Source organism: Ornithorhynchus anatinus, chromosome 12 (assembly GCF_004115215.2).
Source record: "Ornithorhynchus anatinus isolate Pmale09 chromosome 12, mOrnAna1.pri.v4, whole genome shotgun sequence".
Classification (NCBI taxonomy): domain Eukaryota; kingdom Metazoa; phylum Chordata; class Mammalia; order Monotremata; family Ornithorhynchidae; genus Ornithorhynchus; species Ornithorhynchus anatinus.
In genome coordinates, this window is record NC_041739.1 from 12379245 (window position 1) to 12395618 (window position 16374).

Sequence of the window (16374 nt, forward strand, 5' to 3'; positions counted from 1 at the left end):
AAGGATTTAAAATAATATTACCTGATTATAGGTAATCCTTGATTATACACCAACTTCACTGGAATATTTTATAACTGCAGAGTTCTAGTCATCTAATCTATCTGTCTTCAAGCAGAAACATCCCAAGGAAAAAAGAAAATGCTTTCTTTTTGAAGGGAACCGTGAAGAAAGAGAATCTGGAAGAGCTTCTGGAAACTCAATCCAATTTTTGAAAGTAAAGTCTTCATGTTGTATTCTTCTTGTTCCATTCCAGGACCGGAAACTAACACACCCTTTATATCCTTGAAGAATATGAGTAATTTCCCTCTAAGCCTCCTTCTCCCCTGGTTTAACGAGTCTTCATATTTTTTAGAGTAATATGAAAAAAGAAAACGGACTGCAGAAGTGTGCCAAACCTCCTCTCCCTTCCAAATAAGGAAATAAAACTCCCCAATTTTCCTAAATCCTTTTAGGTCAAATCCAGCAAGTTTTAAAATGTGCCTGGCACGTTATTTAAAAAGCAATTATTTAAAAGTGGCTATTACAATGTAGACTGTAAATCACCTAAGGGAGAGAATATGTAAAAATAACTACCATAGGAGATGAGAGATTATATGAAAACCATCGTTCACACCCCTGTCAACTAGAAAGTAGAGTTCACCATGCCAGCATCTTTTAATTATTTGAAGCAGGAGGCATGGTTCAAATAACACACATGGTAGTAATTCACAGGGGACGCACCTCTGTTGGATGGAAACAAGACACCTGAATCCAAATGAGGATGCAATTTAATGTTTCCTTTAAAAAAAATCTTTACAAGTACCATGTGCACTCTCGAGTCTACAGTTTGGTGATTTTAACAAGTTTATACACTGCATAAAATAACTGACATTTGAAGTTTACTTTCAAAAAGGTGCAACGCAGGAGGAATGTAAACAGGAAAAAAAAGGATTTGAGAATAAAAAAATAAACACAATTTGAAGTTGAGATTGTGGCATATTCATGCTAGTGCAAGTTAATAAAAGTTCACCCAATGAGGCAGGATGAGCTATCTGGGGGTTATGAATTATTTTCTAATTGCCTCCTTTACTGTGACATTTCTTTAAGAAATATGTTCTATGTAGTCAAGGCCTGTCCTCCTTTATTAACTAGGTTTGAGAGTTTGAATTGTCTAAATGTTCTAAATAAATCATATTAAGCAGGAGCGGGAGGGATTTCCCTAATTTTTATAGTCCAAGATCACATATGGATGTTTGGGTTGAAAAGTATTTCCTGCACTAATTTATGATAGTGGTTCCAGTCCACAGGCAATAATTACTACAGAAAGTCTAAGCAATACAACACTGGAATGCTACATGTGTATTCACACAATAATTTATTTAAGGCAAATGGATCAAATGAATGATAAAAAAGGAGCGCACTGCTCATAAATGATCTGGCCTTCTGTGGGGAGAAAAAAAGAAGAAACACCAACAAAAGATCTTCTAAGGCCACCACATTTTGCCATTTCTGCTTCCTGTTACTGGAAGAAGCCCTCAGTTCCTTCTCAGTGACATCCTTAAACTCACCTCTATAACGTATTTGGAAAACTGTATGTGAGGCAAATTCTACAATCCTACCCACGTACAAGGTTAAATTTACATCCAGGCCTAGTAAATATCATATTTACTGAGCTTAATGACATAGCGGGGAAAAAGTCTGAACAACTGAGCTTGGTTTTGCTTGCCTGTCCACCTGCTCCTTTTGCAGACACCACGCCCAGCAGACCAATAAGCACGCAGTGATGTCACTGAAAGGACGAGAAGGGAGTTCATGCTTTGTGGTTCATTTATATGAAACGGTTTGCAGCGTAAAGGCTGAGATCAAAACACAAATTGGCTCAGGAATCTAATAAGGGCTACACATCTCTCTATGGTTTAATTTTGTGTAAAATAGGAAAGAAAAAAACATATTCAATAGCGCCAATTTCATTGCAATGCAGTTCTCAGTGACTAGAAGTCCCTATTACTGTTCTTGAAACCTCGAGACAGAAGTTGCTTCCATTAAACAGGATCCTGGTAAAACTTGGCACATTAACAATTATAACTTTTCAACCACACAGCACCCTCTCATCATCCTGGAGAATCTGTCAAACGCACTTACATATGAAACATGGCTACAGCCAAGCGTGGCCTAAATTACAGAGATCATTCTAAAAGTAACCTAGTCCTACGTCAAAAGCAGGTCAACCATATTTACATTAGATGGCCTAGTTATGAAGATGGGTTGGCTGGGGGGTCTTTATGTTAACATATATTGAAATATTCATCTCATCAAGTTACTTATGAAATCAGAGATGTATCTACAGGAAGATCAGTTTGATTGTGTGCAAGAATTCTAAGGCAATAGAAGGAGTTCTTCCACAGGACTAGCGATGCCATTGCAATGCTCTATTCCGACATTTAACAGGTCGTTATTCTTCAGATGCAGCCAGTGATAGCGAGACATTCATGATCTGCAGACCGTCGTTGGCTCAAAGGTCTAAAACGATTTTTAATGTTCATGGAATAGCACCATAGGAATCCTTTCTCAGCAATATGTTCTGTATGCCACCACTAAATGTCTGTGCCTAATATCAGGAAAAAAAAAAACTTGTCAAATCTTGCAGACACCATTTGGATACCATGTCAGTTTCATTTCTGGTCGGCTAGCACGACAACAACAATGACGACAACGTAATAACAATAACAACAATAATAATAATTATAATAACAATTCTCCACAAATGGGTCCAAAGAACTATGGGTTAGCAGCAGTGATGACCGCATGACCACTGAATATAATAGGAGCAGTCATTGTGAGGGACCCTGATCACTCTTCTTCATCATTTCAGATGCATGATTTCCTGCAAGTTCTGTATGACATCACACGGTCTTTCGGATTTGGTGTGCAATGAGAACGCCGCACTCGATAGAGATGATTCCACCAAACAGCTGGACCTCTCTGGGTACTCAAAAAACAAAAACAGAACGAAACCACAGTTGGAGAGTTGATTGTAACAATGATTACTATGAAAGTTTCGGACAGAAGTTTGAGATAACTAAATGTTCAGTAGGGGGTCTTAGAGTAAAAATAATGAGGCTGAAATCTTTCAGTTTCAAAATATTGGACAAATAAATTCCTAATGAGTCCAGACCACCGTCAGAAGATCTTTCCTCTTCACATCTTCTTCCATGGGTCTTAGTGTACGTTAAATCCTGGATCCAAAGCCAAGCAATTAGTCTAAGATAGAAGAACCACAATTTGAGTTTGTGAAATGCACTATCTCATTATATCTGCATTATTATTTTGTTTTTCTTCTCCTGGATACTGATACCTCCCCTGAATTGAACAGATTGGATCTGCAGGCTTCGATGAGAAATATCCAGCTGTGAAAAAAAGCGTTGATCTTCCTGAAAGCATGCAATGCCCTCGCACCAACTTCAGCAGACACAGTCACGCATGAAACCTTCTTATCACCATCACACCGATTCCACTGGGCAAGGGGAACTCTTCCTTTTGGAGTGGAGACATTTCTGGTCTTGCTTTTTTCCTTTTGTTTAAATTCGGTATATAAAACAGTTGTGCTAATAACTTCAGTTTTTTAAAAAGTCTTCTTTTATTCTCCAGTACATGCTCTCCTTTATTTTTCTGTCATAGAGATTTTTATGCTATTTAGGTGAATGAGCAATATCTGGATATTTTATGCTTTTGTATCGTATATGAAATCCTTTCTTGTTGATTGTATCATCTGTGTGAAAATTAATTAACACAGCATCCCCTGCTGAATAGACTTCTTCTGGTGGCTAGAAAAAAATGAAAATCAGGCAATACAATTATTCTCTAGCTTACTTATAGAACTGACTGTTAAGTATTGGTTGGGGGTGGGGGCGGGGTGGGAGGGGGGATGGACAGACCATTTTTCCTTCTTATTATTGTAAGTCAGCCATCACAAATTTCAAAGGACGAGCAGAAGTTATTTCCTTATTGGAAGGCTGTGGATGATTGAATGTGGAAACCAAAATGGAAGCCATACTATCTGGGGATTTTGAAATGGAATTTAACCAGGAACTTGAAAGAGAGCAGGAAGCCGTTCTCAATAAGGACAACCATTTTCAACTGGGCTGTCAGGCTACATCACACTACTCTCCCCATCTTCAGAGCTCTTCTAAAATCACATCCCCAGTAAGCTTTCCCAACAAATATTTCATCCCTCAAAACTACTTCCCTCTTTACTACAATGAACTTGAGTCCTGACCCACTAAGCTCTTTGGGTCTACTACATCTATGGTACTCTCCCAAGTGCTCTTCAAGGATCAAGTGCTCAATAAAGATGATTTATGATTTAGGGGTTGACACCATGGCAAGTTATGAATCCTCCAGGCATTTCCCAAGAGCCTCACTATGGTCAGACCATCTTGCACCACCAGGAAGGACGTACTGCATGCATGGGGAGTTTCCCGTTAGCAACTTGAAAAGCAAGACGGTTTGGTGGGAGGAAGACAAGCATTCCCCTGCCCCTCACAGGGCTAGTCCACTAATAATAATAATGATAATTATAATACAAATTGTGATATTTATTAACTTCTTACAAGGTGCCAGGTAACAGCCAAATTGCGGGAGTGGGTACAGGAATTCAAACTCTGTCCCTGTCTCACTCTACTAGGGAAACTACCTCACCAATCAGTGCAGTGCTTAGCGCATTGTTTAGTACTTAAATACTACAATTATCATTAGTATTCCCTAGGATATAATTTTCACAATGATTACTCCAAACTGAAATAAATAATAAAATCTTTCTCAATGCAAATGACTGCATAAATATTAAATCAACATAACCCTGAGAAGCAGCATGGCCTAGTGGAAAGAGTGTATGGGTCTAGGAGTTAAAAGACCTGAGTTCTAATCCTGGCTCTGCCACTTGTTTGCTGTGTAACCTTGGGCAAATCACCTAACTTTTCTGGGACTTAGTTACCTCTTAGTTAAAATGGGGATTAAGACTGTGAGCATCATGTGAGCATCCAACCTGATTAGCTTGTATCTACATCAGCAATTAATACAGTACCAGCATGTAGTAAGCACTTAAATGCCATTAAAACAAACAAACATAAAAGCTCTAGTTTACTTGTTCAAAGCAATGAATGTGGTTATAATAAAAACCTGAAAGGAGTGCTTCTTTCTGTGGAAATCAAACTCAACCTGCCTAGAGAAGCAGGGTGGCTCAGTGGCAAGAGCATGGGCTTGGGAGTCAGAGATCGTGGGTTCTAATCCCAACTCCGCCATTTATCAGCTGTGTGATTTTGGGCAAGTAACTTAACTTCTCTGTGACTCAGTTGCCTCATCTGGAAAATGGGGGTTAAAACTGTGAGTCCCACGTGGAACAACCTGATTACCTTGTATCTATCCCAGCACTTAAAACAGTGCTTGGCACACAGTAAGCACTTAACAAATACCAAATTATTATTATGATTATTAATGTGATAATGAAAAAAGTTGGCTTGACTTTCTCCCTTCCATCCTTTTTTACTCTAAACACTGCTTTATTTCTACTTCTGATCCATAATAAGAGTAGCCACTCTCAGGGAATATTCATCTGAACCCCAGTGGAAACAGACTTTTGTCAACATGCCTCCAGGTCGGTTCCTTTGATAAAACTGGTGTAGGAAACCAAACCTCTCAGCTCAATTCTCCGGTATTAACTTGCTCTGCTTTACCCAGTGCCGAATTGGGCATTCCTTGAACAGATTCACTCAGAGAGAAGGTAATCTGCTTTACTTCATGAAGCACTCTTCACCCAAAACACTTGAGATTTAAAAAAAACACCCAAAAGAGGGAATCGGTAATTCCTGTGAGAACTGCATTTACCCCTGAGCCACAGAATCGACCGAGTCTCGTGGCTGAGTCATCGTGGCCATCGAAGAGCTCGACGTAGTCATAGCCACAGTCGGCTTCCTCTTCCACCTCGAAGGTCTGGAAAGTCAGTTCGACTCGATATCCCCGTTCTGACACCAGCAGCCACTCACAATCCACCTGGACAGGGTAGTTGTTATCACCAAACTGAGCATGAGAATACAGGTCTCTTGGTTTGGATTCGGCTTTCAGACGGCCACCGCATTCTGTGAGAGGAAGAAGAGAAAAGGAGTCAGGTAACCTTTTCGTACCTCATCTTGGGAATGAACTGGCTTTCCAGATCCCTGCATTGTCAGCCCCATACTATGGTAAATAATGATACGAATGGTGGAAATTATCAAGATCTTGTTAAGTGTCGACCACTTGGGTAGATATAATCAGATCAAACTCAGTTCTCTGTCTCACATGTGGCTTACAGACTAAGGGAGAATGGATATTTCATTCCCATTTTAGAGATGAGGAAACTGAAGCAGGGAAGTCAAGGACTTGCCCCTGTAAGCTTTCTGTGGGCAGGAAATGTGTTTGTTTATTGTTCTATTGTCCTCTCCCAAGGTCTTAAGTTAGAGTGTTCTACACACAGTAAGCGCTCAATAAATATGATTGAATGAATGAATGAAAGAGTACAACAGAATTAGCAGACACATTCTCTGCCCATTACGAGCTTAGAATTTAGAGGAAACTCTTTAATTTCTCGATTCTCCAGTTAATGGGCTGGCAAGCAAGCCTTTGCCATTCATTCAATCGTATTTATTGAGCGCTTACTGTGTGCCATGTCATCCACTGTTTATTCAGATTTCAGACTTCAAACTAGCTCAAACTTCAAATTAATAAATGTACAAAATTAAATGAAGGGTAGAGGGAGGCAATGTGGTTTAGTGGAGAGACAGGAGACCTGGGTTATGGTCCCAGCTTTGCCACTGGCCTGCTGTGTGACCTTGGATGAACCATTAACCTCTTTGGGACTCATTTCTTCACCTGTACAACAGGGATAAGGTTAATTGTGTGTCCTGCAAAGGGACAGGAACTGTATCCGATCTGACAATCTGTATAGTCCAGCATTTAGCTAATGGTGAGGGCTTAATAAATGACATCGTTATTAAAGATCATCATTTTAGGAAGCTGTAAAAAAGCTAAGAAAAAATAAGGCTTAATTTTTTTTTTAAATAATATGGCTAATACTTGAGATCTTCAGTGTCTACACGGGTGTAAGATACAATCATAAGCTGTTTATAAGACCATCCTTCAAAATGTAAACAGTAACAGATCTTGTCAACACAGGAATACATATTTCCGGCAAATGCCCCCTACTTAGGAAACAGGGAGGAAGATTCCTCCATTCTTAAATCAACTCTTTGCAAAGAGAGAAACTTTATAGGTTTCCACAGGGTGACAGCCATATAGCAAAAAATGGAAATTGAAGCTCATCTGAACGAGTACTTAAAGGAAAAGGAGGACAGGAAGGCTTTCCTTTTTATTTGGAGAAAGACACTTGTTTATATCTTTCGGTGTTCAGTTCCAGTCTATGTGCTGTAACATGACCTGCAAAAACTTTTACTTTAGCATCAAAAGACATTTCCTCTGCTTTTCATATTGGATAAACTTTGAAAAGTCACTACTTTATGTAAAAAGGAAAGAAAAGAACATAACCAAAGCACAAAGCTTGATTTCATTCTTTGTTCTTTCTCCTTCCTCTGTTCCTTTCCTACAGAAGACCTTCAAACGAAAGACATTTTGGATTTTCTCACCCTTTTGTGAGTTCACTTAATGCCTGTTGGTATTTTTTTGATTTTGACTACACTCTTTGCTTGAGGTTGCCATTCTTTAACATGATAAATATACATTCTGATCTGGATCTTGGAATGCTTTTTGGAGAAAAAAGAACTGTTTTTAATAAAATGAGCCTTTTCCCAGATATGCAATTGTTTACTAGAAGTTAACAGTAAAGCTAGAGTGAACACATTTCTTTAATTTTTGTAGTTCAAACATAAACAGAGTGGATTGCTTTTCTTCCTATGTATCTTGTAATGACAGCTTTGGAAATATAACTACATTTAAGTCAATTAAAATGGGCACTTCAAAGGCTCCTGATGATTCATATCATCTTATGATAGCAGCAGAAATGAGCAGTTAGAGTATCTTAGAGGAGATGTAAAGGGCAGTTAGATTTTCTTACGCTACAGTCCAAAAGATACTAATATTAACATATGAATAGAAAAATGTAAATTAAATTTTGGGATAAAATAAAGAACCAGACTGCACGGATTCAAATGAGAATCAGAATGGCCTTGTGGATGGAGCCCAACCTGGGAGTCAGGTGGACCTGAGTTCTAATCCCAACTCTGCCACTTATCTGCTGTGTGACCTTTAACTTCTCTGTGCCTCATTACCTCATCTGTACAATGGGGACTATGACTGTGAGGCCCGTGTGGGATATGGACTGTGTTCAAATTGCTAAGCTTGTATCTACTCCAGCACTCAGTATAGCGCCTGGCGCGTAGTAAGAGCTAAAAAAAAAACCATTAAAAAAAGTATGTACTTGAACTGATTGATTGAGTCAGTGTGGGGAAAAGGGTTGGGAGAATCCACATAACTCTCATAGATGTAAATTTGAGACATCTCATTTTCAAACAAATGAGAGGAATTTGTGGATAGGACTACCTATCAGATAAAATTCTACTAAATAGAGGTTGCACATAAGAGTTTTAAGGGATTTTTTGTGTGTGTGGGTGGAGGAGGGGGGGATGTATGTCCTCAGGCATGACTCCTGCTTATGCTGGAAATCTGTTTGATTGAAGCCCCTGAGGGATTGTTGGTAGAATTGCTGATTATTCTGCTAAGGGCTGGTACATATTTAAGGTTAGATTTGTTCTACCTGCACCTAGAATCTAGGAATAATCCAGCCATTGTGAAAGTGTTGTTTAATTAAATAAAATGACTAACTGGCTTGCTGATTTTTAAAACCTGGGGAAAGAGCAGAGAAATCTGCAGTGATTTCTGGCTGTTCCAACTAATAATAAAAGTGCTTATTATTAGGGGGTAAAAATAAGATAATCAGGTCGGACAAAGTCCCTGTCTCACAGGAAGATCACTGGCCTCAGAATCCAATCCTGCCTGTTTCCTCCCTCTCAGGAGGCCCAGAGATAAGTCCCCATCCCTTTCAAACCAAACCTTGGTCGCATCAGACTCAAAATTGGTATGAAGCCACCCTGTGTAATACATGAGTAAGAAGATCAGACTTGAGGAAGAATGTGAAATAGAGAGAGGGAGGAGATTGCATGGAAAAACCTGAAAACACCTGACATTCGTGAAGATCTGTTCGTATGCACATTTCTCAAGTGAATGTAGAGGCTATAACAGTTGTACAGTATTATTTGAGTGCTGTCTATGTTCAGAGCTTGTACTAAGTGCTTGGGGGAGTTCAATACAAAGGAGTTGGTAGACATGATCCCTGCTTTCAAGGAGCTTACAATTTAGTGGGCTCTAAACTAATGCATCTGTCTACTGGGTGCCATCTCTGCTTAGATAAGGTTGGCAGCAATCATTTTTTGTTGGTATGAAGCAGATTTAGGTTATAATAGAACTTTGACCCAGAAATTGTCTACCCCAACCTGACAAGACCTTTATCTACCAAAGTTAAAGTACTGCACCTATTAAAAGCAATGGTTGAAAGTAGTAGTGATGTTCAATCTGTTTATCTTATATCTTAGCACAGTGCTTGTCACATAGTGAGAATTTAGTAAACATTTTCTTTGGTAATATTTAATTATTATGATGGTATTTGTTAACCATTTACTATGTTTAATGAGTACCCACAGGGTACTTGTACTAAGCGTTTGGGTAATAAAAAACGAAAAGTGCCCTGCACTTTTGTGGGAGAAGACAAACATAAAAATATTTACACATAGAGTAGTCAAAATACATAACTGAATGGAGAATTGAATTAACATAGTTACAAAAATGCTGAGGAGAATTATATGCTCATAAATTCTCCATTTAGCACATAGGTTTATAAGTCTTGGAGTGCAGGAAATGGTCGGCAGAAGGCTTGCTGGAGAAGTGAGATTTTAGGAGGACTTTGTAATTAGGGAAACTTGTGGCCTGTTAGATTTGTGGAGGGAGCCAGAGGATCGGCATGAGCGAAGAGATCACAGTGGATGAGTCAAGAGAGTTGCAGTTCAAGGATTGTCCAAACCTCCTTCCTAAAAATGTGCCATCACTGTACTCTAAGTAATTGATACAGTTTATCTATATTAATGTCTGTAATAATAATAATAATGTTGGTATTTGTTAAGCGCTTACTATGTGCAAAGCACCATTCTAAGCGCTGGGGAGGATACAAGGTGATCAGGTTGTCCCAAGTGGGGCTCCCAGTCTTAATCCCCATTTTACAGATGAGGTAACAGGCCCAGAGAAGTTGTGACTTGCCCAAAGTCACACAGCTGACAAGTGGCGGAGCTGGGCTTTGAACCCATGATCTCTGACTCCCCAGCCCGGGCTCTTTCCACTGAGCCACGCTTCTTCTCTAGGAGAAGTCTCTCTTCCCCTCTAGGATGTAAGATCGTTGTGTGGGCAGGGATGTCTGTTATTTTGTTATATTGTACTCTCCTAAGAGGTTAGTATAGTGCTCTGCACAGAGTAAGGACTCAATAAATACAATTGACTGACTGACTACTCTCTCCTTGTACTTAATAAAGTGCTCTCTTCACAGCAAGTGCTTAACACTAGTATTAACAGTCAGGTTGACACCCCCATTATTGACTGAGCTTCCCCTTTTCCCTCTGCTCCCTCTGCTGCCCCTCTACCCCCCCTTCACCTCCCCTCAGCTAAGCCCCCTTTCTCCCCCTTTCCCCCTGCTCCTCCCCCCTCTTTTCCCCTCCCCTCAGCACTGTGCTCATCCGCTCATTTGGATATATTTTTTATTACCCTATTTATTTTGCTAATGAGATGTACATCACCTTGATTTATTGCTATTGTTTTTTGTCTGTCTCCCCCGATTAGACTGTAAGCCCGTCATTGGGCAGGGACTGTCTCTATCTGTTGCCTGCCGATTTGAACATTCCAAGTGCTTAGTACAGTGCTCTGCACATAGTAAGCGCTCAATAATTACTAATGAATGAATGAATGAATGAATGGTCTACACCCCTTCTTGCCCTCCGGGAATAGATAGAGAAGGAATGGAGGAAACTTGGGTTCTGCTCCCAGTTTGGCGACTTGCCAGCTGTGTGACTTTGGACAAGTCCCAAAAAGAAGTCTGGCCTCATCTTTAAAATGAGGATTAAATATCCATTCTCCCTCTTACTGAATACAGGTGCTTGACACATAGGAAGCATCTCACAAAGCTACAGGTACTATATTTTGGGCCTGTTTTGCCAATAGCCATTTTCCCTTCCATTGCTTCTCTTGGTTTTGCCACTCTGAGGAGAACCGTGTTAATTCTGAAAAATGATGATTAGACTCCCATTAAACAAAGATTGGGGCCAGCTCAGTAAATAAATACTGAGTATTAGTATGATTATCCTTAATGCTTAACTTTGCAAAGAAAATAAACACAGTAAAGAATTGGCATGGCCTGAGATGCTCAAACAGAAAAAATATAAACTGTGGTGGAAAAAATTGGGCTGGGGAACAGCTTCACCAGGATGCAGCAGAGGGCAGGCAGAAATGGTAAAAGAGAAGGCTCACGACAATGACAGCCTGCATTTTCCATTCTATCTTGAAAGGTCTGTGGCTTCTCGCAGAGTGCTGTTCAATAATCATTTTCAAATGGATTTGCTTTTCATCTCTCACCGCACTTTTTAGTAGAACAATAAGAAGGCAAAGAAAATATGTTGCTCACCCCAGTGGCTGGGGACCAGAGAGTCTGCCTTACTTCCTCATTTTCCTGGAAATAAGGTGAGAATGTGCGGACGGCCTCTCACAGAGAAACTCAATGTGCACAGAATCCGTTTCAGAGGCAGCAGTGTCATCTTCCAACTAATGGACAACTGAACTTGTTACTTTGGGCTGAAGTTTTAGCTAATAGCTAAATGTGAAGTAATAATAGTGGCATTTGCTAGACTTTTACTATGTGCCAAGCACTGTACCTCGAGAAGAACAGGTGCTGAATCTCCACTTTACTGCTGAGGAAACTGGGGCACAGAAAAGTTGAATGACTTTCCCAGAGTCACACTGGAAGCAAGTGGCAGAGCTGGGATTAGAACCAAGGTCCTCTGACTCTTTCCACTAGACTATACTGCTTCTTGGGAAAGGACTTTATGAAGGAATCACCACACAATAACTATAAACTTTTAAAGTTAGAATTTCCTAATTTTAATAGCTCTTTATCTTAAGACTATTTCTTAATCACTTCATCAATCCTGGGAATAATTCAGATTGAGACATATTTTCTTTGCCATCTATTGCCTCCCCTTTTCACCTCTTCCATCTTCCTTGTTGTCCTTTTTGCCTCTTACTCTTCTCAACACTCCTTGGCCCCACTGTCCCCTTATTTCTTCCTTGAAACAATACTTTCTTAATCACGTTACAATTTTTTTCTGCAAAGAGAAACAAACTTTCCCATAGAGCTTGGGAGAAGCATTACATCTGACCTCTATTCTGCTGGTAACAGCCAATAATTTTTCCTGAAGCAAAATGTTTGTCAAGTTGACGTAATCATAGTAACAGTATTTATCAAGTGCTTCCCTTGACTTGATTTAAACACAAGCTCCAAAGGCAAGACTTCAGCTTTCACTACTGGTGTGTACTACTGAGTGCTTATTATTGTTCTCTGCATTCAGAATGTGCACCTGAAATACTGTTGATGATGAGTTCAATTAAATACTTGAAAATATTTCTTCTATAAGACAGAAACAAATTTTTTCACTCCTATATTCTTGGTGGCTAAGGGCACGTAACCGCACTTTTGTATTTGTACGCCACCCTTAATTTATAATGAAATTATCATGTAAAAATAGAGGCTTCGTATCTCGCTCATTGTGGAAGCCCTTTGCCTCTGACTTCCTCTAAGTTTCCCCCTCTTCAAGAAGGTAGAAAATTTAATTCCCAAAATAACTCCAAATAAATAGAGAAAGAAGTAGATTGTTATTGTTTTCTCCACATTGGTATACAAGCACAATGCAGGTTTAAAGGAGGAGGATTTCCACTAGGCGTCACTGTAAGCCAACTGACTTCAGCAAAGTCCTGATGAATTTGAAATACAGACCTTCAAGCAAAAAATAGAAATATCACAATCTAAGCAGCCTTTGGAAGCCAGGTTAGAAGAGATTCCAAGTCACGATCATGCTCAATTGATCATGTCAAGATACTAGTATTTTCTTCATTTAACTTCTGAAAAGTTGCCAATGCAGCTTGACTTGATTCTGTATATCAGGTACGCAGACTTAGCAAAGTGCTGGTATGCAACCATTAAGCAAGAGTTTAAAAGTGCATGCCAGAAGGTTTACAACCCAAAAATAACTTAGAGAGACCCATTAAGGGAAGTAAAAAGCTCACTTTTTTATGTCTGTGTCTTTTATCTGTGAAATGACAAAAGAGGATTCAACCAATAAAACAAACTTTTGCTGCCTTAAAAAGTTCTTAGACTAAGTCTCCACAGCCTTATTTTTGGTGCATTCACGACCAAAGTAATGGAGTTCTGCTAATTATACAGCTACATGCTAAAAGGTTAAAGGCAGACTACCTCCAGAAAATGCAAAGTAGTGGGGTCAAAGTGGCTGCTCCGAAGTTCTGCAAACATTTCACTCCCTGCTACATTGGGATTTCATTTATTGTTTTCTGAGAATTACCTATCATTCATTTTATTCACTAAATGTGTCTGCCCACAGTGGGAGAAAATCTAAATATTTCTATCTCAAAGAGAAGAGGACACTAACAGCAAAATGACATTCTGACTTGCTGACCTGTAGAGTGTGTAGCTTGAAAGCCTTTTCTTTGTACAGATGCATCAGAAACAAAGCGGAGAAACATTTTATTTCCAGTAGCCACCAGAGGATCGGGTATCCTGTTGCCACACAAACGACCTAGAATTGGTGACTTTTCTGTTTCTCCATCAAAAACTTCCAGGTGATCATAAGCACATTCCTGATGCTGTTCAATCTCAAACTCACTAAAGGCCTGGAAGAGAAACAACAGATTCAAACAGGCATCAAATACTCATCACTTGTCCTCAAAACAAATCAATACCATTTAAAGAAAATATTGGGAGCTTTAGAATGTCATAGATATAATAGCCCATAGACATATCTCCATAGTTTTGGGAGTTTTGTAGAATGTTTGAATGTCTAGAAGAAGCAAATCGATAATTACTGTCAAAAATGCAAGCTTATATTTGGTGTAATATCAATTATCATGGAATTTCCACCACACAATCTAAAAAAATGGAATAGCAAAGAGTACTTTTTAATGCAAACATTTTAGTACACATGGTTTCAGAAACAGTTGCAGGATGTTCTGAAGTATGTACTAAAAGAGTAACTTGCTTTTCCGGCAATGGTGACACAGATGCCTTTGAATGTGACTTTTTCATTGAAACTAAAAACATTTGAAATTTCCTTTTCATTTTGGGTGCTAGAAATATCCACAGTACAACCCTTTGCTCCACTGTATTTTCAAAAGAAGAATAATAAAAACGAAAGTTATGTTAGTTACCTCTGTTCTAGCTTTCAATATCTCTGTTGGACTGATTTTTATTTAGAACATTCTGAGACCACAGGCACTAATTACTTTTTTAAGAAAGAAAACTCTGAATACCCAGAACTGTTTTGTAGACCACGCATTCCTTCAATTAAAAAATAGCAAATCAATTTACACATTATGTAGTGGGAGGAGTTTTTCAACCCTTTTTCAGGTAAGAAAACTGAAGCTGAAAAGGCTAAATAACTGAATTGGTCACATGGGGCCAATCTAAAAAATGCACCCAGAATTCCTGACTGTTTACTCTACATGGTTTTCTTTCCCAAAGAAGGAAAGTAACAAATAAACTATATCTCCTATAAAAATTATAAAAGATACACACAGAATGAAGCAAATGGCAAAGAAATGTTAGGAAAGAACCATAATGCGTTTTACAAATAGTATTATTACCAATAACATTATATATGCTTCATTAAGCTCTGCTCATAACAATCTTGTTGAGTAGGTTTTTGATACAATTGCTCATTTTATGAATGTAGCAACTTGGGCAAAGAATGATTAGAGCCTTTGCAAATAGCATCCTGTAAGAAAATGTACAATTCAGAATTAGAATTCAAAATCTGATTAGTTTGTATCTACCCTAGCAGTTAGAACAGTGCTTGACATATAGTAAGTGCTTAACAAATACCATTATTTATTATTATTATTATCATTATTGCTAATAATGATAATAATAATAATCCAGATTGTTTCTTAGCCTGCTGAGATGACCATGAGGATGATACATGATATACATAAGGAGCAATCAATCTCTCAAATGAACTGTTGAAGGAAATCACAGCATCTGTTTTACCCTACATAGCAAGATGGCCCAACAATGTAAGGCAGGATGGCCCACTGAGTATCAGGCAGATCCTTAGCCTGGGTCCAAATGGTCCCAGGTTTTAACAGATTGACTTATAGAGAAAGTCTAATTAAAAAGGTCTTTGTTTTGTTGCCTAATTGTTTTGTTTCGCTGTCTGTCTCCCCCTTTTAAACTGTGAGCCTGTTGCTGGGCAGGGATTGTCTCTATCTGTTGCCAAATTGTCCATTCCAAGCACTTAGTACAGTGCTCTGAATGCGATTGAATGAATGAATGAATAATCCTAGCCAGCTGAAATATCGTAAGCAACAGACATGCGGGGAATTTGATTCTGGAGCTGAGATCATCTCCTGAAGTTTGACCTTAAGTAAGAGTGGACAGCTAGTTCCAAGTGCTAAGCACTAGGAAAAACCAGGCCCTGCCTTCCAGGAGCTTAATTCCCTTGGGAAATCATAACTGCCTCCACAGCCCACGCACTGTAAGCTCACTGTGGTCAGGGAATGTGTCTGCTTATTGTCATACTGTACTCTCCCAAGAGTTTAGGACAGCGCTCTGCACACCGTAAGTGTTCAATAAATATGACTGACTAGCCGACTGAATTGAAGACCTCTGGGAAGCACTGCAATATCCCATTCTTTTCTTCTAACAAAGACTTCTCGTTTCTTAAAGGATGTTGTGCAAGATGCATCCATTGTCAACGTCTTTTTCTAGTTATCCAGCATTTCCAGACAAAGGACCAAATCCATCCTGCTAAGGTTCAGTGAGTACAGAGCTACAAAATGGAGATTCCTTTCGGATTTTCATGGTGTTCAAATCTAATAGGCAGTGCACGTAATACAGGATCAAACTAATGGACCCTCCATCCAGTTTGATATCTGCCTACAACGATGACTACAAAGGATGTCTGGAGGAAAAATACGATAGATATCTAGCAAGATGTTAGAATTCTAGCTTTCTAAGGCTCTCTCCATCCC

The 16374-nt window shown here is 39.1% G+C and overlaps 1 protein-coding gene across 1 annotated transcript in view; it reads right to left on the reverse strand.

Annotated features, from left to right (window-relative positions):
• Positions 1 to 749: 749 nt before the first annotated feature.
• Positions 750 to 16374, reverse strand: part of TLL1 (tolloid like 1) — a 180930-nt gene continuing 165305 nt past the window's right edge. Inside the window, exons 19-21 of the mRNA XM_001509146.4 lie at positions 13806 to 14019; positions 5863 to 6113; positions 750 to 3803 (exon numbers count right to left, since the gene is read on the reverse strand). Coding sequence (XP_001509196.1) covers positions 3669 to 3803; positions 5863 to 6113; positions 13806 to 14019 — 600 coding nt within the window. The 3' untranslated portion in view covers positions 750 to 3668. The remainder of the gene's footprint in view (positions 3804 to 5862; positions 6114 to 13805; positions 14020 to 16374) is intronic.